Source organism: Muscardinus avellanarius, assembly GCF_963383645.1.
Source record: "Muscardinus avellanarius genome assembly, chromosome: 9".
NCBI lineage: Eukaryota > Metazoa > Chordata > Mammalia > Rodentia > Gliridae > Muscardinus > Muscardinus avellanarius.
In genome coordinates, this window is record NC_137795.1 from 43915951 (window position 1) to 43939148 (window position 23198).

The following is a 23198-nucleotide window of genomic DNA, read 5'->3' on the forward strand; positions in this document are numbered from 1 at the left end:
ATGAAATTTAATAGCCACAGATAGCTGGTGACTAGACATAGCAGACAGCACAGCTTCATAATTTCTTCCTTATTCCAAACCAGGCATGGTGGTGCGTGCCTGTAATCCCATTACTTAGGATGCTAAGGTCAAGGCCCTCAGCAACCTAGTGAGATCCTGTTTCTAAATTTTAAATACAAGGAGGGCTGAGGGTAGAACACTCCTGGGTTCAATCTCTTGTACCATCCCCCCAAAACCTTCCTTATTCCTTCTAATGAGCCATACTTCTAAATTAGGTATTGATTAAAGACTTTAAGTATCAAACACTACAAATGTGCATGCTCACTCACACACACATGCTTTTATTGGTGCACTGTAATCTCACATCATAATGTAGTTCAGAGTGATAATGACATACATGCACATAGCACTTGGTGAGCTTTCCCTGGCTCCCACTCCACTCCTTCCCCTTCCCTACTTGAGACTGACATTGTGTGTGTGTGTGTGTGTGTGTGTGTGTGTGTGTATAGACGTGCTCAATAAATGTCAGTGTTTCTTTCATTAATTCTCCTCTACCCTTACCTCCACCACCTTCTTTGTACCACTGGGGTTTCTCTTCCATTATCTAAAGTCCCTCTTATATCTTGTATTACTCCCTAGTTTCTGCAGATGACCCTTTATTTTCTGTGATTGGCTAATCTCATGTAACATAATGTTCTCCAGGTTCATCCATTTTCCTGCAAATGACAACTTGGTTCTTCTTTATTGCTAAATAGATAGAATTCCACTGTGTGTATATTCCATAATTTTGTAATCCATTCAGCTGCCGATGGACAACCAGGATGGTTCCATAATTTGACTATTGTGAATTGAGCTGCTATGAACATGGATATGCATATAGTACTGTAATTCTCGGATTTCAGTCCCTTTGGAAATATACCCAAGAGTGGAATAGCTAGACAGTATAGTGAATCCATTAATCTCTACACTGATCTCTGTAGCAGCTAATTTGCAATTTGTTAGGATTGTACTAATTTGTAATCCCATCAACAGCCTTGCCACACAACCTTGCCAGCATTTATTGTTGTTTGACTTCTTTATGACTGCCATTCTAATAGGGGTTAGATGGAATCTCAGTATAGTTTTTTTTTTTTCCTGGTGGTACTGGGGTTCCTGGAAGCCCTTCTACCTCCGCGCTACACTCCCTAACCTATTTTGTACTTTTTTTATTTTTGAGAACAGGGTCTCTTAAGCCAGCACGGCTAGCTCGAATCTGCGTGATCCTCCTGTCTCTGCCTCCCAAGCACAGGGATTACAAAGTGTGTGCCACCACACCCGGCTCAGTGTAGTTTTGATTTGCATCTCTGTGATTGCTAATGATGTTGAACACTTTTTCATATATTTACTGGCCATTTGTCTTCCTTCCTTCTGTTTCCCTCCCTCCCTCCTTTCCTTTCTTTTTTTGCAGTATTGGGGATTTAAACCCAGTACCTCATTCTACCTCTAAGCTACACCCCAGCCCTATCTTTTATTCTTAATTTGAAACAGGGTCTCACTAAGCTGCAGAGGGCCTCACTAAGTATCAGAGGCTGGCAGCAAACCTGTGATCCTCCTGTCTTAGCCTCCCAAATACTGGATTACAAACATGTGCCACCAGGCACAGCTGGCCACTTGTAATTTTTGTATGAAATGTCTATTTAGTTCAATTGCCCATTTCTTGATTGGATTTATAGCTTTTTGTGTTAAGTCTTAAGTTCTTTGTATATTCTAGATATTAGTCCTCTATCAGAGAACTAGCTGGCAAAAATCTCTCATTTTGTAAGTTCTCTATTTAGACTCTTGATGGTTTCCTTTACTGAATAGAAGCTTTCTACTTTAATGCCATTCCATTTATTAACTCTGAACTTTGAGGAGTCTTATTTAGGAAGTTTTTACCTATGCCTGTATGTTGGGATGTTGGGTCTAGGCCCTCCTCTAATAATTTAAAAATAAAGACTGATTTTGACAAATTTAATATCACTTGGTAAAGGTATGAGTTAGGTATAAAAATCAACAGATTTCTTTTGGTGTTGGTTAGATTTCATATTAGTTTCCAAGTTGAATTCGACCAAAAAGTCATTTCCCAAGAGTATACTTGAAACTATGAAGCATGGTTAGTGTTATCTTTAGGACTTACTAAAAATGTTGAAGCACCTATATTTCTGGCATATAAAAAGCAAAGTAGATTCTAAAACCTAATAATGTCTGATAGCCTATAATGGTGGTTTCAAGAATGTTGGTGCTATGGTCTGAATGTTTCTCACTAAAAGTGGTATGTTGAAAATCACCAATAGGATGATACAAGGAGGTAGAGCTGGAAGGTAATGATGAGTTATGAGGGGAGAGCCCCCACTGTTGGGCTTAGTGCCCTAATAAAAAGGCCCCAGAGAGCTGTCCTACCCCTTCCACCCTGTGAGGATGGGTGAAAGGTTCTATCTATAAACCAGAATAGGGGCACTCATCAAACACTGACCAAATTGCCTTCATCTCAGACTTTATAGCCCCAGAACTGTGAGAAATACATTTGTTTGTGAGCTACTGGATCTATGGTACTTTGTTATAGCAGCTTAAATGAACTAAGACAGTTGGTCAGAAGCTTGTGTGGAACAGGTGTTGGTCTTAACGTTAAAAATGATTTATACTTAAATTTCTGATAAGAGAACATTTTTTAGGAAATTTAACATATCTAGACTGTGCACATAGCTCCATATATGTAAGTTTGGCACTTGGAAAGACCACAGATATTTTTGGCCTGCTTATATGTCATTTTGCACCAACATTTTATCTTACTATGTGTTCCTGTAACATTAGTTGTGGTTAATTGTGTCTTCATTAGTACCTTAACTAAAAGAAGTCAGGTAACCACTGACTATCCAGGAATTTCTACTGGTTATTACTAGTATGAAGCTATAATAAAATAATAACAGGTGAATACTGTTTCTTTGGCACTTGTCAAACCAAAGTATAAACTATATTATTGTGTTCTGTATCTCAGTGAACATCAGTAAGCCTAATGATTACTATAGCATTGAATTCACTGCAATTAGAGAAGTCTGTTACTATCTAGAAGCCTCTTGGACTGTTTCCCAGTTCTTTATCTCTCATTATAAAAAAAAATTACAATACCATGTTCTGTATGCTTTTTATCTCCTTCTGGAACTGCATCTGTAACTAAGGGATTATATAAATGTGTCATCTGACATATGTATATGCTTGTTGTATTTTGAGCCATATATTATTTTGGAAGTAGCATATATAGGAAAAACATTATTGGACAAGGAGGTTTTAGGTGATAAATCTGTTATTTAATCTTATCTGCAAAAATGGGTTGCTATCACTTGCCAGTAGCTTTATGGAAATGTTAAAATATTTCATGAGAATACTGGCCAGATTCAGTAAGAGATTAGGCTATGACTTAGTTACTAGGAACTTTTTAAGGCATATGTATCATTTATTAATATAGAAAATAACCACACCTAATGTTATGGGAATACATAGTAAGACTAAATGTTGGTGCAAAATGACATATGAGCAGGCCAAAAATATCTGTGGTCTTTCCAAGTGCCGAACTTACATTTATGGAACTATGTGCACAGTGGGAGGAGCTAGTGATAATGTATTGCATCACTGTGATTTCTACCAGAGATAACAGATACTTCAGTTAAATTGTGCCAGAAAATGAAAGGGAAAAATTTTTAGAGGCACTGGTATGATAAAGCTGGGTTGTTGTGCAATAGTTATAAGGACTCAGCCAGAGGAAGGTATATTTTATTTGAAAAACTTTCATATGTCTAGTGTTGGTTTCTTTTCAGTTTATTTAGTTGTTTTTGAGAACCCAGAAGTGGGTCTATCCAGTATTTAATCCCTGCATGTACTATACCTTTGCCATTAATAAATGAATGGACTGCTAATCCAAAGGAATGCTTCTAAGATACTTGGAAGGTAAACACAAAGTTCTGTTCTATAAGGAATATAAATTGTGGCTTTAATTATATTAATTGTATATATACCTATATTGTGATATCCACTGTAGGTAAGGTCTATATATTATATTCATAATTTCAATGATCACCTAATATTTTTGTGTGTGGCCATACTGGGGATTGAAATCAGGGCCTTGTACATGCTAGGCGAGCACTCTACCACTGAGATATACTCCTAACCCTTTAACAAAATTTTAATTTTGAGACAGGGTCTCCCTACATTGCCTAGGCTGGCCTTGAACTTATGATCCTCCTACCCTAGTCCCTTGAGTACCTGGAATAACCATATACATCTGCTGATTATGTTTGTTGATTCTACTTTGTTTATACTTCTCCAACTTAACGATTCTGCTGCATGTCTGTGATCATTCTCCTCCTAAAAGATTACTGAAATGGATTTCTCATCTAGGGGCTCAAAGTGATTGCTCCCATGCTGAACTCCCCCGTCAGTACCTCCAAAATGTTAACATATAAATATGACGTATGGGTCTGTGCAAGCTGGTTCCTAGGTCTGCTGCTCAGCACCCTGCACTACCTCTATCTTATTTCAGGTTCCAGTTCAATGAGCTCCTCATAGTACCTCCAAAATGCCATATTATTTCAGTCACATGCTGCTCATTTTGTTAAAACGCCCTGTCCACCCCTTTTACCTCCCTGCTAATTTCATTTCTCTCGTTAACATCATTCTTCAAAATACTAAAAATGGTTCCTCCTCTCAGTGCTGGCTGCAAATGTTTTTGCACCTATCTTCATCATAGCACTTATGAGTACACATGTCCTCACTATTCTGGGGACTGACTACTCAAAGAGAGCTATGCCTTGTCTCTGTCTAAGCATACAGTATACTGCCTTCCATATGATAGGGACTTAAAAATGTTTCTAAAGGAAAGAGAAAAGTTAAATTAAAAGTGTAAGTTTTGGCATCTGAAAAATTCACTTTTTGTGGACCAGTTCATTTCCCATTTATGGGGTGTTACTCAGTCACTTGATGGGAATCTTAGCTGCAACAAGATAAACGTAACTATATCTTCAATAAACAAACAAACAAACAAACAAACCCCCAAGATCTTCAGGATAGAGAGCCACAAAGCAAACAAACCATTTTTTAAATATTTTGATGAAAATATTCTGTTACAAATAACCCCATGCTACTCCAGAGTTAAAAAACAAAATGTAGCCGGGTGTGGTGGCGCACACTTGTGATCACCGCACTTGGGAGGTAGAGACAGGAGGATCACGCATGTTTGAAGTCAGCCTCATTGGCTTAAGAGACCCTGTTTCCAAATATAAAATAGGTCTGGGAGTGTAGCCCAGAAGTAGAAGGGTTTCCAGGAACCCCAGTACCACACACACACACACACACACACACACACACACACACACACACACACACACAATATATAGTATCTCAGAATCCAGTTCACTTAAAAAAAAAAGCTAAAACACTGATTCTAAGAATTATGAAGAATATGCAAGATGAACCTGGAGCATTTTGTAGTGCCAGAAAGTTAAAAAATACTCCAAGGCAAAAATTTTAAATATCCACAATACTGGGGATATATTCAAGGGACAGAGGAGCCAACTCAGAGTCTCCACAGTGGCTAAAGCTGGGCACCTTGAGTAACAAAATAAAGTAGTATTAAAATGTTACCCAAAGTTGAAGTAAACACTTGAGTCTACACTGGTATAAATGAATGAGTAAATGGGGGGAGAATAGACAAATGTGTAGAATGATTGCAAATATCTATGTAGATACTTTGCTCTCAAGAAAGTAGAGTATATCTCCCCATTTCTTAAGTGTGACAATTTTTCTAAAGTGCCTTAACAGTGATTTCTTTTATAATATAGAGGGGGAGAAAGGTAACTTTACAGTACAGAAACCCCACAAACATCTATGCCCGGCGAGCAAAGTCAGTATCAACAGTGATAAATCATGTGAACAGAGTATACTCTTGAAAAAATATGATGAACATGTCACTTGACCCCTGTGACTGTCTCAAAACCTATAGTGATATGGTCTAGTCATGAGAAAAATATCAGATAATCCCAATAAAGGCACATTTCACAAAATATTTGATCAGCATGCTTTTGAAAATTGTCAAGGTCATCAGGAATAAGGAAAATCTGAGAAACCATTACTGCCAAGAAAAGCCTAAAAAGGACAATACTATGAAATATAATTTGGTATTATCTACAGAGAGAACCTACAATAGACAAAAGACATAAGATGAAAATTAATAAACTCTGAACAAACCACAGAATTTAGTCAATAACAATGTATCAATATTGGTTAATTAACTTTATGAATAGAACTTATTAATATAAGACATTAATCATGGGAAAACTGGGTGTGGGGGATATGGAAATTCTCTGTACTATTTTTTCCCATTTTTGTGCAAATCTAAATGTTTCAACTTAAAAAGTTTATTTAAATAAAGTACAATAGGAAACACAACAAAATATTACGTATAGAGGACCAAGTGCAATAAAATTTGCTGATGCTTTAAAATGAGGGATAGTATTAGTTATTTTCAAAAAACAAGAATCAAACTAAATCAAACTAAAAATAAAAACACATGGGCAGATTGAGCAGATTCTAAAAATATAAAAAAAAGGCAACAACTTCTATGCATACAACCTTATATAAAAAAATTTAAGTTACTTCAGAGTAGCGATGAGCTGCAACATGGTTATAAATATCTTAAAATATTTAAAAAAACATTCATAAAATGTTTTTATGAAATCATAATTATGGTAAAAAAGTAAAACATATAGAAGAGCTGGAAAATTAAGCTCCTCATCAACAGCAATGGCAAACACTTCTTGTTTTCATCAAGAACAGGGGGGGAAGCAATTTTTCTCCTGGACTGTTATCTGCTGAGAATCCATGAATATATAACAAAGATTCCTATTTTTCATGAACATAAAAGATTGAAGATGTTGCTATAGATGAAAACTTCCCCAAGACAAGGCAATTTCCCATTCATCTATCTGCTCAACAACTTACGGAATGTTTACTATTTGTCAGGCAATTTTCTAAGTGCTGAAGATACACTGAAAGGATAGCTAGGGTCTTTGCTCTCATTTTCTAGTGGGGGATAAAGATACACAAAGAGGTCAACCAACAGTGACAGCAATAAGTACCATGTAGAGTGGCAAACTAGTGATGGATGGAGAATGACTATGCAACTTTATCAGACTGTGTAGTAATGAAGTTTCTCTGCAGAGCAGAGATTTAAGCTAGCATTACTTTTGTCTGTATTGAAGGCCTAGAAATGCTGACACTCCAGTAGCAATGAGGACACTTAGGGCCTACATTTAATTTTCTAAATGCCATTCGCCATTTAAAGGAACAAAGCTCACTGAAGAAATGGCTGATTCAAGTACTGAAGGAAAAAAAAGTGCAAGATGAGGGTGGAATGCGTGAGTGTGTACAGAATTATAGGGGCATATCAAAAGGCCATGGGACCCAACTTGAAAAGCTTCTGACAAAATCCAAGCCAGCTTGAACAAAACAATATAATGCTCATAATGAACTGGGATCACTGACCACATTGAACAAGCAAACAACTGGGGGGAAAGGGATATCACCTCCCTACAACAGAATGGCATCTAATAAATGTGGAAATGAGAGAATTAGAACATTAACATTTGGAAATTATCAAAATAATTAGTAAGAGAATAATGTAAAAATTGAGAGAAAATAATAAGGCAAATATAAAATGTTATCATTTGGAAACTGCATAACAGTTCTAGAGTACAATTTTTTTGTTTTTTCTTCTCCTTTTCCTTTTTTTTTTTTTTTTGTGGCACTGGTAATGAAACCCAGGAGCATTGTACCTCTGAGCTACTCCCCCTGCCCTATTTTTTAGTCTTTTTAAAAAAATTTTGAAACAAGGTCTCACTGAGTTGCTAAGGGACTCGTTAAGTAGCTGAGGCTATCTGCCAATCGTGATCCTCCAGTCTCTGCCTCCTGAATGCTGGGATTACAAGCGTGTGCCACCACGCCCAGCCTCTTTTATTATTTTTGCAACTTTTTCTGAGTCTGATAATATGTCTGAATAAAAAGTTAAACATAAGATGGGTGTGGTGGAGCACACTTGTAATCCCAGCATTTGGGATACTGAGACAGGAGGATCATGGATCAAAGACATCCTCAGCTACTTAGCGAGGCCCTTTGCAACTCCATAAGACCATTTCAAAAAAATAAAATAAAGGATAAGGTGGGCATGGTGGCGCATGCTTGTAATCCCAGCATTTGGGAGTCTTAACTGGAGGATTGTGGTTCGTGGACAGCCTCAGCTACTTAGTGAAGCACTCTGTAACTTAGTGAGAACCTGTTTCAAAATAAAGAACAAAAAACAGGGGAGGGGGTGTAGCTCAGAGGTTGAATGCCCCTGGGTTTCATCCCCAGACCCACAAAATAAATAAATAACTAATAAAAAAATATGGTTGAGGGTGTCGCTCGGAGGTAGAGTGCCCTGGGTTCCATCCCCAGTACCATACAAAGAAGTTAAACATAAATTTTGCTGTGAAGTAGAGTAATAACTGGGGTGGGGAGTATGGGATGAGGGAAGCATTTTACACTTTTTTCGAATAGGAGATCTCAAAGGATGCTTGTAGGATGACAGGAAGGGGTAATTGCAGAAGGGTAGTTGGTTTGAGTCCCAAAGCAAAGAGTGAAACCTCATCCATTATAACTTCAGGGCTGGTGAGGGACAGGGGTGGAATGGTAGACGGTGAGAAGATGAAGTTGTACTGTGTGGTTAATTTTTTGTGCCCAGTGAAGCAGAGTGGACTTAGAATTTTGAAATTGACATGAGAAGATCTAAACACCTTTGGAAAGTGAAAAGTGAATATATAAGAGAAGTGCAAAAGGGTCCATTGGAATTTAATGACTATTGAAAGCACCTGTTTTTTTTTTTTTGAGGGTTAAGGAAGGAAGGAGGGGAAGAAAGATTGGGTGGGGAAAGAGAAGAGGTAAGAAGTTTTTATGAATATAACGAAGATAAATAATGTAATCTAAACTAGGAAGAAAGTGTTTTGGGGTAAGATTTATTAATATCCATTATATACCAGGCCTGGAATGCTAGGTGAATTCCAGGGACACGTAAATGTCTTAGATGTGGCCTTTGCCTTCACAGTACTTACAGTCTAGTTAAAAAAAAAAAAAAAAAAAAAAAGGTAATTTCTCTGGAGTATACACTCATAGGTAACCACCACACAGGAAAATGAAGGTAGAGATACACCCTACCCAGCTTAAAAAGCTTGAGAGAATCTTCCTGGAGGTGGCCACCTTGGAGCTGAAGAACAAGCACATGCTCTTGATGTGAAGGAGGATGGGCATTCTAGGTAGGTAGACCTGTAGTACTGGGCAAAGGTGAAAGTAATGAAGCATCACTTACAACTATGAGGCATGGTAATTAACAAAGTAAGAGTATAAAATTTAAATTGTACAGGGTGGAGATGATACTGGAGGCCAGAACACAGAAGACCACATTTGCCAACTTGCATAGCTATAACAAGGTTACAGAGACAACAAGGAGTTTTAAATAGTGCAGAGGCATGGCTGTGGTTTTAAGATACTGCTCAAGTGGCAATGTGAAGGGACAAAACAAGAAGCAGAGATTTAATTGGGACATGCGTCAGCAAAATGCTTGCTTGGCACGGGGAGTCAGACGTTTTTGAAATGGAAATAAAGCTGCACATATAATTCCACTACAAAACAAACATTAATGAATAAAACAAAATATATTTTTCTTATGCAAAGAACAAGGGACATGAGTAATGCATGGTGGTGCACACTTGTAATCCCAGTATTTGGGAGGCCAAGACAGGAAGATCTTAGTTCACAGCCAGCCTCAGCTACTTAGTAAGGCTTTCTGCAACTTAGTGAGACCTTGTTTCAAAATTAAAAAAAAAAAAATAGGGCTGGGGATGTAGCTCAGAGGTAGAATGCCCCTGGGTTCCATCCTCAGTAAAACACACACACACACACACACACACACACACACACACACACACGGACAAAGACTGTGTGCCTGTGTGTATATGTATGTGCATTTTTTTTTTTAAATTTTGGTGGTACTGGGGTTACAGGGTCTATAAAACCAGCGCGGCTGGCTTCGAACCTGTGCGATCCTCCTGTCTCTGCCTCCCAAGCACAAGGATTACAAGCATGCGCCACCACGCCCTGTTATATGTGTATTTTCATGAGTCTCAATCTCCCTGCCTTCTAGAGTTGAGAAAATAAACAAGGCTCATAGGTAAAATGCTTCTTGGTTTTAAAGAGAACACACTGAAGGCATGCTGGTATGTGTATTACTGGCTCAGGGAACTGACAAATAAGCTCTCTAATTTAATAAATAAGCCTCACTATATGCACTATAGGTGGAAAGAAACAACAACAGACCCATGAAGACTTCATTGATCTTAGGTTACTAAGTAATGTATTTAAGAAAATAATTTTGTCTCTGTTACTAATCAAAGAAAATCACAAAATACTAATATGCTGGGTTTGACCTTCAAAATCAGGATGTAGTTTTTAGGCAAAGCATTGTGTAAGTATAGATTTTACAAGCTACTTTGATAAGGGAACACTTTATAAAGCAATTTCATGTGTATATAGAAGTGACGTAGCCAGGTGTGGTAGGTCTGAGGACAGCTTCAGTATCATAGTGAAACTCTCAGCAACCTAGCAAGACTCTGTTTCAAAACAAAAAACAAAGTAGCTCCAAGAATGCCCCTGGATTTCATCCCCAGTACTGGAAAAAAAAAAGTAGCTAAGAGCTAGAATGCTCCTGGGTTCACTCCTTAGTAACCCCATCCACATGCATACATACAAGAGAAGTGACAGGTAAACTTATGAAATTATCAAGCCATGGTATAAGAAAAATGAAGAAGTCAACCTACTTTGACTACAAAGAACTACTTTTACTGCATACAAGCAGTAAAATTTTAAATTATAAATTATAATTTATATTTTAAATTATCTGACCAATATTCATTCAGCAAGTACTTAACTGCACGACTTTATAGCAATATTAACAGTAGAAACCAATCTTTTCAGCATAACTGAAACCATAGTTTTATGACGGGGATAGCAAAATAGCCAGACTCTCAGCAACCGAGCGAGATTCTGGTTTTTTTTTGTTTTTTTGTTTTTTTAAAGACTGGGAGCATAGGTCTGAGGTAAAATGCCCTTGGGTACTATCCCCAGTACCACAAAAAATTAAAATAAAATAAAACAAAAACAAAATAATAAAACAAGGCAGCAGGCTAGAAGTAACCCATACGGCATTATTTGCTTGTCTTAACACATGTAAGTTTTCTCAATTTATCTTAAGAGTATAAACTTACTCATAAGACCTGTAAAACATAAGAAAATGGTCCAAATTATATTGGAATATATTAAGAAACCTCCTAAGAAGTTTTCTTATTTATCTCTATTACTTTTTCTCAAATAAATAAAGAATAAACCCTATAAGCACAGGAGATGTTGCAATGAGATTTAGTTTTAGGAAGAAAAATTTTTCCTTTTATTTTCCAGCTAATTTTCCTAGCTGATTTCAAACTCACTGAGTCAGGAACCAAAAACAAGGATAATTTGAAGGGAAAAATGATCAGTTTAATTTTGAGTAAGTTGATTTGAAACACTGGCTGGATTTTCACATGGAAATGCCCCATCAGGCAACTCTCAAGCCAGGATTCATGATCTAACCTCTAAAACAAAAACTAACTAATTTCATTGGTATTCCTGACTTTTAAGTATTAGGCAGTTAAAACTTTGTGGACACAACTAATGTATTTTCCATGACTTTAACTGAATAGTGCTGATTTTTCAACTCACTTCTTCTCTTTCATGAAGTTTTATTATTCTTTATCAATGCATCTAATAGATGTTCTAAACAACCAACCATACTTTAGAACTAAAAAGAAATGTCTATGTTTACTGGCAGATGTTCTTTTACTTCCCAATACCTCCTCAAGAGAGTTAAAGATTTAAGATATGTGAGCTTACAGATGGATCAAACATGCCAGGTCCTGTCCTAATGACTGCATGAAACATTTTTCTGCAGTGAAGAATATGATTCAATTAACCACCTGCTGAACTTAAGTTTGGGACAAAAGGGAGTTATTGTGTAAAGTTTTCCCTCATGAAAAATAAACATTATTTAAGGGTCAAAAGGCCAATGATAAAAAGTCATTTTTGCTCAATTACATTACTTGGAACTATTGAATAAGACATTAAAAGTTATACTAACTACTCCTTCATTTTATAGAAGAGAATAACTGTTGCTTAAAAAGGGCCATGACTTGTCCAAGATTACCCTGTGTATTCTCATCCATATAATAAGGTATACAACTTATAATATTTAGGGCCTACCTTCCAAGTACAGTTGGAAGTTAAGAGTCAATTAATTAGATAATTCAAGCAAAATAATATACTGCCTCAAATTATCAGGCTTTTGGGAAGAGAGTTAAAACAATAAAAATATTTCTCATTATATAAATGAAAAGAAATTCATTATAGAAAATAATTTCAAGTCCACAAAAATTTCATTGTATATCCCAAAGACAACCATAATGCCTTAATAATTAGGTGTTTTTCTTTTTCCCCTAATTTGAAACATTTTTAGGCTACAGTTGTCCTTCTCAATTTCTGAAACTCCTTTGGCAGTAAACATAAATCTGCTACATGCTGATATATTCATTATAAAAGTATTTATTTTGAAGGTCTTTAGTGAACATACATATCTAGGTAGGAAATAAAGCAATAGAAAAGAATATCATGGTATTTAAGTCAATTATCCTTTCTTACCTCTTAGGATGCCCATCTATTCACTCCCTAACTTTATTTTTTTGAGGTACTGGGTTTTGAACCCAGGGACATTTTACCTCCAAGCTACACCATCAGGCCTATTTTTTATTCTTTATTTTGAAACAGGGTCTCACTAGGTTGTGGAGGACCTCACTAAGTAGCTGAGGCTGGCCACGCATCTGTGATCCTTCTCTTTCAGCCTCCCAAGTACTGGGATTACAAGCGTGTGCCACTACGCCCAGCTGATTTTTTTTTTTTTTTTTGGTGGTACTGGGGTTCCTAGAAACCCTTCTACCTCTGGGCTACACTCTCAGACCTATTTTATACTTTTTATTTGGAAACAGGGTCTCTTAAGCCAGCAAGGCTGGCTTCGAACCTGCACGATCCTCCTGTCTCTTGTCTCCCAAGTGCGGGGATTACAAGCGTGTGCCACCACGCCCGGCTGACTACTTATTTTTATAGCATTATCATTCACTAAGATGACATATCAGACCACTGTCTTACCTGCTTTGCTCCTCGCACACAGAAGAGTAATGCCATTTCACTCACTTTTTTTTTTTTTTTTTGCCAATTGATCATACCCTTACTCTTGAGAATATTCCTTTATTCATACTTTAGTACTGCATTTAGCACTCTCAACTTATGTGGCTTTTTTTTTTTTTGCGTTACTGGGGATGGAACCCAGAGTCATTCTACCTCCGAGTTACACCCCCAGCCCTATGTTTTTATTCTTTTATGTCAAAACCGGGTCTCACTGAGTTGCAAGGGGTCTCACTAAGTAGTAGCTGAGGCTGTCCACAAACTGCAATCCTCCTGTCTCCGTCTCCCAATTGTGTGGCGTTTTCTGTTTGTAGACTAACCCATGTATCATAAAGAAGAACGCTAGTCCTTTTATGCATGTATATTTAATCCATATATCTAGGCTACAAGCTCTTCAGGAATAGGATGCTTTCTCTTGCTCTAATGTCTCTTCTGTAGAGATTAGAAAAGCATTTTCTTTAGGATAAACATCAGTTTTGTTAGATATTGTTAAGGCATCCTTAAATTTTTGTCTTAGTATCTTTCTCATAGCTATTCTTTCTGGTCACTAGAAGACACTTAAACACTAAGAACAGATGAAAAGCTCACAGAAAAGGAAAATACAACAACTAAATGGTACTGCAAGAAGAAACCACACAGGATAAAACATCATTTCATGTTCATCCCAGGATAGAAAGTAGGACTCTTTACAAGGTTTGACAACAGCATCAAATATATATATGGAGATTACAAGTGAATACTCACAAGTCCAGGTAGATAGCTGAATTAGCAGTATTTTAAATAGGTGACTAGACTGTTCTGTTTCCTAAAAAGACTGGTCAACGATTTTATTTGCTTAAAATATATACTATGTATTACATATTATCTAATGCTACTATACACACACACACACACACACACACACACACACACGTGTGTGTGTGTGTGTGTGTAGTGGGGCGGTGAATGGATGGGTAGGGTTTGCTGGGGATGGAACCCAGGACCTTGTACACACCGGGAGAGTGCACCACCACTGAGCTCTGCCTCAGCCTTACTCTGTTCTTTTAAAAATGAGCTTTTTTTCTTACTAAAATATTTCTTTATTTGCATATGGTTGATGTCATTTAAGTTCCAGCTAGTATCAAATATCAGAAGAAAGAAATCTTGATAAAATGTTATCTAATTGAAATTGACAGTGGATAGAAAACCCTTTTAAAGTTTAAGTAATATCATAAAAGAAATATATTAAACTGGCAACATACAGATCTAAAACGTTGCAAAAGTTGATTTTAGACTAGATCTTATAAATAAAAAATGTCCAATATAATAAATTGTTCACTATCTCTCTTTGACAAGCACATGGACAAGAAAAGAAACTCACATCTTAATATTCACAACTACTGTTTATGTTCTTCAATTAATAAAGAAGAAAAGACTATGTCAAAGCAGAAACTTCCAGATATGTAAACAGAGGGGGGAAACAAAACATATCCTCTTAAACATAAAACACACATACATAAAGAATATATGACAAAGCAAATAAACTTTTCTTAAATATTAACATTTTTAAAATAGGTGGTGGCTTTGATATAATTGCAAGTTAAAGATAACTAAGTTTGCTGGGAGTGGTGGCGCACGCCTGTAATCCCCGCGCTTGGGAGGCGGAGACAGGAGGATCGCGCAGGTTCGAAGCCAGCCGCGTGATCTGGCTTAAGCAACCCTGTTTCCAAAATAAATAAAAAAATATATAAAATAGGTCTGGGAGTGTAGCCCGGAGGCAGAAGGGCTTCCAGGAACCCCAGTACCACCACACACACACACACACACACACACACACACACACACACACACACACACACAGAGGTAACTAAGTTTATGTCCAAAAAATTTGTAACTAAAATATCCTTAGGTTAGATTTTGAGAATTTATCTTTAGATGAATATATGGGTCATTTGTAAGAAAATGAAAACCCTGTATTTTAAAATCTCTATAAAAAGCATATGACTTATTCTTAAAAGACTCTAGCAGCAGGAATTTAGGAGTTTTGGTAAATAGATTAGCAATTTCCCCTGTAACCTTCCATCTCAATTTCTTTTGAAAATTACTTCAACTATTATACTTTCTGGTTTTTGTTTTAGCATAATTTATTTATTATTGGTAACAAAGGATGACATTTTAAACTTTAACATCTTTGAGAAAAGTAAAGGTAATTTGCAAAAGGGATTTTTAGTTCTTTTTAAGGTAAGTCAAGATGATACAAAAACATTTATCCAGGAAGATAGCTGAATTAGAAGTATTTTAAATAGGTGACTAGACTGTTCTGTTTCCTAATCTAAATGTAAGGTCTATATTATATGTTGCCAATACTTAGGTATACATAATAGGACTTTACACTCGGTTTGAGTTCTTTTTCTATACATTTTGCTTAGAAAATTTATTTAAAATTTGCTTTTCCTCAATAGGTATGTTCTTTAAGAAGTTCATGCTGGGTGTGGTGGCACACACTTGTAATCCCAGTACTTGGGAGTCTGAGACAGGATTGCAGGTTTGAGGACAGCTTTAGCAAGTAGTGAGACTCTCATCAACCTAGTGAGACCCTGTTTCAAAATAAAAATTAAAAATGGAGCTGGGCATGTAGCTTGGAGGTAGAATGCCTCTAGGTTCAGGTCTTAGTACCAAAAAAAGAAAAAGTGTTAACTGTGTTCCATGTTAAATGATTTTGCACTTAATGAATTATTTTAAAAATTGCTGATGAAAGAAAAAGGAAGGAAAGAAGAAGGGAAGCAAACAAAGTAGAAAGGCAGGCAAAGGCATGGAATTTGCTCCAAGCACTTTTTTCTCCTTTTTACAGGAGACATATACTACTACACACCCTTTACTATAAAATTAGTAGCCATAGAATTTAGTTTTTAATATAGCACTATAGATAGATTCCTGTTCCTAGAAGAATGAGGAACAGACATTTCTTTTTTTGTGTGTGGGAGGAACCCAGGGGCATCTGACCTCCGAGCTACACCCCCTGCCCTATTTTTTATTCTTTATTTTTGAAACCGGGTCTCACTGAGTTGCGGAAGGCCTCACTAAGTAGCTGAGGCTGTCCACGAACCATGATCCTCCGGTCTCAGCCTCCTGAATGCTGGGATTACAAGTGTGTGCCACCACACCCGGCTAGGAAATAGACATTTCTATATGCGGCTCCATTACTATTTAAGTCATACCTACTTTTGCTATTGGCTGGATGCATGCAGTGATCGATACTCTTTTCTTCTATCTATAAGAATAAACACTGGGAAAGTATTTATTTATAAGAACAAGTACCAGTAGTTACCCTGAAAAGTCCTTTGAAGTCAGTCTCCTTGGACAGCAGGTTTTCAACAACCTATATGCTGATTCCTACTATAATGCTCTGTGAACTGTGTGAATTCATTAGAGCTTAGGTTCTCATTTTTCACTAGAGTGCTCTTTCCCAATTACTCCACATACTGGGATACCAGAGTTATTGCTTAATGGATCATTAAAGTGACAAATCAGGTCCTTACACTTGACTAAGTGCTGAGAGTAAAATAGGTGCTTTGGATATGTATGTTCTCTTTTGGAATTCTAGGATATTACTATATTGAAGCACAAGAGTTTGCTTTCAGAGTGCCACATTTCCAATCTGGGACTTAACAGCTTAACTAAACCCTTGCACTTCCACTAATCTATATGCAAGAGAATGTTACACTTAAATTTAAGAAACTCCAAGGGCAATAACATTCACATAGAAAATATTCTCTTTGCCACTCTCATAAACAAACCCAGAGGCATTCTATCTCAGGGCTACACCCTCAGCCTTATTTTATACTTTATTTTGAAACAGGGTCCTGCCAAGTTGCTGAGGCTGGTCTTGAGCCTGCTATCCTCCTGTCTCAGCCTCCCAAGTACTAGAATTATAAGCATGTGCCATCATGCCTGGATCACACTGCTTTATACTCAATTTGCAAATACAAAAGACCTTTCTGAAAGCTTCTTAAGAGTTATCATCTTAATACTCTTAGTTTTTAGTGGTAAATATTTTTGAGTGGTACTATGTATAAAGCATTATACTGCTGAATTTATCCAAATCTTACACTATTAGTGTAATTTTTTAGTTCTTACTTTCATAAATTTGGTATAAGTCAAGAGAACACAGTCAAAGAAATAAGTTTCTTTGGAAATAAAACTTTTGAGTTTCTGAAGGTCATTAAGAATACAATATAAAAAAGCAACTTTGGATAAATAAAAATGTTCATAAAATATTACACATCTTGCAGGAAACAAAAAGGACATACTCAAACAGGTAAAACCTGCTTTCACCTCAACACTGACTCACTTTGAAAGTAGCTATTCAGTCTACATTTTAAACACAGAAGCTAGTATCTCTTGTTATCAGACTATAAACACAATGCATATATTATCAGAGTTCATTTTCTCCAAACACCCAATTTATCTTTTAAAGACATATTCATATAATAATAGAGTTTATTTTTATGTCAGACTTAGGAAGCTAAAATATCCCAGAGTTGGAAAATTTGAAAATCAAAGGAAGAAGAAACTAAACTGATTAGGATTAAGACACCTGCTTATAAGAAATCCTTTGCAGATTAAAAAAAAAACTCTGTGTGTGTGTGTGTGTGATAGTGGGACTGAACCCAGTGGCATTCTACCTCCAAGCTACAATCTCAGCTGTATTTTATTTTTTGACTTGGAAACAGGGTCTTACCAAGTTGTTGAGGCTGGCTTCTAACTTGTGATCCTCGGGTCTGCCTCCCAAGTACTAGGATTACAGATGTGTGCCACCATGCCTAGCTTCTTTTTCTTTTTACTAATTAAAAATATTTTGGAAATAGGTACCTGAATTCTCTAACAGGTACAGCAGTGACATTCTATGCAGAGTAGAAAAAGAATACTACTTTATCTTTTGAAATGACTATTGCAGAGGGTAGGAGACTACTAAATTCATTTTCATATAAATGTTAAAATTTCTTGTGTTCAAATCTTTTGGAATTGAAGAAAATGCAGCACTACTAACTACAACAAGATTCTTGAATTTTGGGCTTCACTATATCATCCATATAATTTACCAACTTGTCTAGAAGGGTAATATTTTATGTATGGCAGATGTATGACAATTTTTTAGTATGCCTCTTATTATTCTCTTCCTTTTCTTTGACTTTAAATAATAAATAGAGCCAGGCATGGTGGTGCACACTTGTAATCCTAGAGGAATTGAGACAGGAGGGTTACAGGTTCAAAAAGAGCCTCAGGAAGTAGTGAGACTCTTATCAACGTAGTGGGATCCTGTTACAAAATAAAAATAAAATGGGGCTAGAAATATAGTTTGGAGGTATAATGCCACTGGGCTCAATTCCTAGTAACAAGAAAGAACTGGAGAAAGAAAAGGAAGGAAGGAAGGAAAGAGGATAGAAACTGAAACATTTTGCGTCACATGAAATATCTTCCTGTGGATTTTCATTTTGTATATAGAATTAGCTTTTTATCTTTGGGTTTCCAACTTAAAATTCAAATATACCTTGATACAGTAAATCCTAGCCAATCAGTAAATCCTATCCAAACAATGTAAAGAGATATTCAATAATACCAAGTTAGATTACAGAGAACTTCTATTATAAGGAGACCTACTAAAAGGAAATCTGAATTTATAAATGTATAGATTGTTGATTCAGTGACTGAATATTCTCCAATTTATGTTCAGCTGAAAGTAGTAGAAAAGATCTGAAATTGGAGAAGGTTTATGCATTGGTCATTACTTTAACCCTGACTGGCTGACACATCCCCTAGTGAATGGACAACATTTAGAAAGAATATGTATGAAGCCATACATTTACAACCAAATGCTGGGTTTGGGGTATCTACTTTTCTGTGCTATTCATCTGCATGCAGTAAACCTTGTTCTTTGACTAGGAGGAAGAAAATACTATCAGAACATTTTTTTTAAACTGTAGAAGAAATAGTTGCCTTCATAGAAATGGAGTTGGGGACGCTCCATTTCACGCCTACAATGCAAGGTGTTTTTGAAAGAGGCACTCAGATTCTCAGGTGACATCGCAGATTGTTGCTTACTCTCTGTCAATCCATCTCTTTTAAAAATGCTTTCTTTTTATCTAGTGGGCATGGGCTTAAGATAAGCAATATATTTTCTTGTAATGAAAACTGTCCTCTTCTATAAAAGTAGTAATATATGATGGTAAAATATGACTCATTTATAAAATATATTTATAAGCAACTTTTCAGGAACATAGCTCACTTGCTTAGTAGGAACATTTGTATTTACAACACAGAGCTGAAACACCTACATGTTTTGGTGCATAACAGAACATGTTTCTCTTGGCTTAATCAATGTTTTACCTTCATATGTGAACAAGAATTTATAAATAGGTCATTCTTGATATTTTGGCCAGAAGGACATTTAGGCATTAGCTTTGTTTTAGGAAAACAGTGAATGTAACAGCATAAAATGTTCGTCTTTTTGCTTTTTCACATGCACACAAAGTTACCATCTGAAGTCTTCTTTAACTCAGTTTTCAGTTTTTCCTGGTCTTCTACTAGTTTTTTATTTTCTGTTTCCAAAATGTGTTCTTCATCATTGCCTTGGACTCTTAAGATCTATTACAAAAGAAAGATACAGAAAGAAGGAAGCGTAGCTGGCAGTAGCTGTATGTTCTTAAAGGGAGAGGGCTCAGTAACCTATCAAACTACTGGTCTTTTACTCTTTGCCATTTAAGTATTTTATAATTTTCCACAAGGCACCTATGTTAAACTTGGTACTTGGCAAACATACAAAAATTTTCCTATTGTGGATGAAATCTCTGAGATGAAAGCAAAAATTTCTGGTTTGGGCTACAACTGGAACTATGCTTTCAAAGTTATTTGGGGATATAACGTGAATCTCTCTTCCTCAATTAAGTGTGTGATATAAATCTAAGGAATAAAAAATAGTTCAGAGGTTGACATTAACTGCAAAACCATTATATTCTGATTGCAGAGCTCTCAGACTATTTCACACAAACATATCTGTAAAAATAGAATGTTTTTAGGGTAGAGATAGATAATTGGAATATGAGAGGGCCAAGTATATAGTTGGAAAATTCTATCTAATTTTCATTGAACAGCCTCTAAATTACTTTTATTTAGTTAATATTTTTCAATGTTCTTTGTATTTTAAAATCTCTTCTGGCTTTAAAAATGTTTGTAGCTTATCTTTTCTAGATAAGAAAAAAGATCTCAAGAGTAAAAACAATCAAATAAAAACATGAAGTAAAACTTTCTTAATTTGTATGGTTAGAAATTATCATTATTAGAAGCTGAAAAAATGTTAAAGAATATAAGTTACAAAGATAAATTAATGTTTTGAAAATAAAATATGTACCCATTGACATGAGTCAGTTGACTAAATTAAATAGCAACTTGATATTGGTAGTTTCCATAGTTTGATAAAAGAGCAACTCGGGAGAATTTTAAACAGACTAACACAGAAAATACTAATACTACTAATGTTAGTTGATATATTCAACCAACAAAATTCATCAAGTTCTACTGAGCAATGGCTACAAGCAAATATTTTACAATGCAAGGTGCTACCTGGGATGAAAATTCAAGAGAAACACTGTTTCTACTCTCAGAAAACTTCAGTCTAGTAGAAGGAATAAGACAAGCATAAAACTGTGGTATAAGCCCTAATACCAAATACAGTAGGTTCAAGCTATAATAGAAATTAGGCAGCTTAGAAGAGATGCTAAAACTCTGTAGAATATATAAACACTCCGTGTGTGTGTGTGTGTGTGTGTGTGTGTGTGTGTGTGTGTGTGTGTGTACGTACTGGGGATTGAACCCAGGGGCATTCTACCTCTGAGCTAACTCCCCAGGGATTGTGTGTGTGTGTGTGTGTGTGTGTGTGTTACTGGGGATTTGGGGATTGAACTCAGGGGCATTCTACCTCTGAGCTACACCCCCAGGCTTTTCTATTTTTTTTTTTTTAAATGGTACTGGGGATAGAACCCAGTGGGGCATTTTACTTCTGAGCTGTACCTCCAGCTCTATTTTTATTTTTGAATTAAGGTCTTGCTAGGTTGATGAGAGTCTCACTATTTGCTAAGGCTGTCCTCAAACTTGTGATCCTCCTGTCTCAGCCTCCTAAGTATTGGAAATTACAGGCATCTGCCACTATATGCAGCTCTTTTATTTTTTAATTTTATTTTGAAATAGAGTTTCCCTAGGTTATTGAGTCTGAGCTGAGGCTATGATTGAAAGTGTGATCCTCCCGTCTCAGCCTCCCAGGAACTGCAATTACAGGCAAGAGCCATCTGGCCTAGCTATTATATAAGCTTAAATAGATTTTAAGAAATAGAAGGATTGAAGTATATTCTGAAATAGAAGGAGACTCATACCTTTTAAAATTAAAAAATATTTTTAAAGAAAAAAATTTTCAGTTTTAATTTGTTGCTTAGTTCAAGTTCAAAACAATTCCAGCTGTTATTTCACTGAATCCAGTTTACAGAATCTCCAGTAATTACCCAAATTGGAAAGAATCACTGAGTTACAGGAATGTTTACAGTGACTGCTTGAACTATTATGCCACTGACTTGGAAAAGTCAGACTCTGTCAGTCTTCTAAATAAGCTTTCATTACTGCACCTGTAAACTGTCCAAATTTATTATGTGCAATGTTAGGTGAAAGATCAATAGCCCTGGAATCTGAAATTCAATAGCCACCAACTACAAAAACAAAAGTGCTGGCCGGGCGTGGTGGCGCACGCTTGTAATCCCCGCGCTTGGGAGGCGGAAACAGGAGGATCGCGCAGGTTCGAAGCCAGCCGTGCTGGCGTAAGAGACCCTGTTTCAAAAATATAAAATAGGTCTGGGAGTGTAGCCCGGAGGAAGGAGGGCTTCCAGGAACCCCAGTACCACCAAAAAAACAAAACAAAACAAAACAAAAAAAAAGTGCTCCCTGTCCTCTTCACCCTATCCCACCTTGGTAAATAGCTTGGGAAAAAAATGTAAGTGAGAAATAAAACTCTAGACTCTTATTTTAAAGCACTTCAACTAGAGGTTAATTGGTCTTCATAATTATTTCCTTTCTTTAACCAGATATCAGACAGAGAGGGGTCTTAGACATCAAATGTAAATGATTTTATAAGATAGCCTTAGGAATTGAGGGCAGAAAACAATATGGTTATGGGTATGGAGTCTAGTGTCAGGCTGTTTGGGTTCAAATTTTTGGTCTCTTAATTGGCTTTTTGATTTTGTGCTAGTTAATTAACCTTTCTGTGGCTCCATTTCCTTATCTATAAAATGCAGAAAATAAAATACACACCTCATGGGATTGTTGTGAGAAATAAGAGAGTTAATAGCTAACAGTGAAATATTTTGTTTTTGGTACTGGGGATTGAGAACCCAGAGTGATTCTAGTCTGAGCTACACCCCAGTCCCTATTTTATTTTAAGCAGGTCTCACTAAGTTGCAGAGTGCTTCATGAGGCTGTAAATCTGTGATCCTCCTGTCTCAGCCTCCCAAGTGCTGGGATTACAGGCATGTACCACTGCACCCGGCTACTGTGAAACACTTGAAGCAATACTTGGCGTAGTTTAACTTTTATAGATAAGGAAACTTGAAATTCGGAACATAAGAGGTGACTTATCCCAGGCCACATTGCTAATTACTGGCGGACCTGGAATTAACATCCATTCTCTTGGATCTCAGGATAATGAGCTTGCCACTATACTAATGTTAATGAAGAAATTAAAATTCATATTCCAAGAATGTCTTCTTGAATCAGAGGAAATAGGTTCAACAGTGTTAATTTACTATGAAGAAAAATAT

General features: G+C 36.4%; 1 protein-coding gene across 1 annotated transcript in view; it reads right to left on the reverse strand.

The window, feature by feature from the left end:
* BCAP29 (B cell receptor associated protein 29) overlaps positions 1-23198 on the reverse strand; it is a gene marked incomplete at both ends in the record, with an annotated part of 76099 nt that overhangs the window by 38393 nt on the left and 14508 nt on the right. Inside the window, 2 exon segments of the mRNA XM_080701810.1 lie at position 19870; positions 19873-19986. Of these exon segments, the coding sequence (XP_080557936.1) occupies position 19870; positions 19873-19986 (115 nt within the window).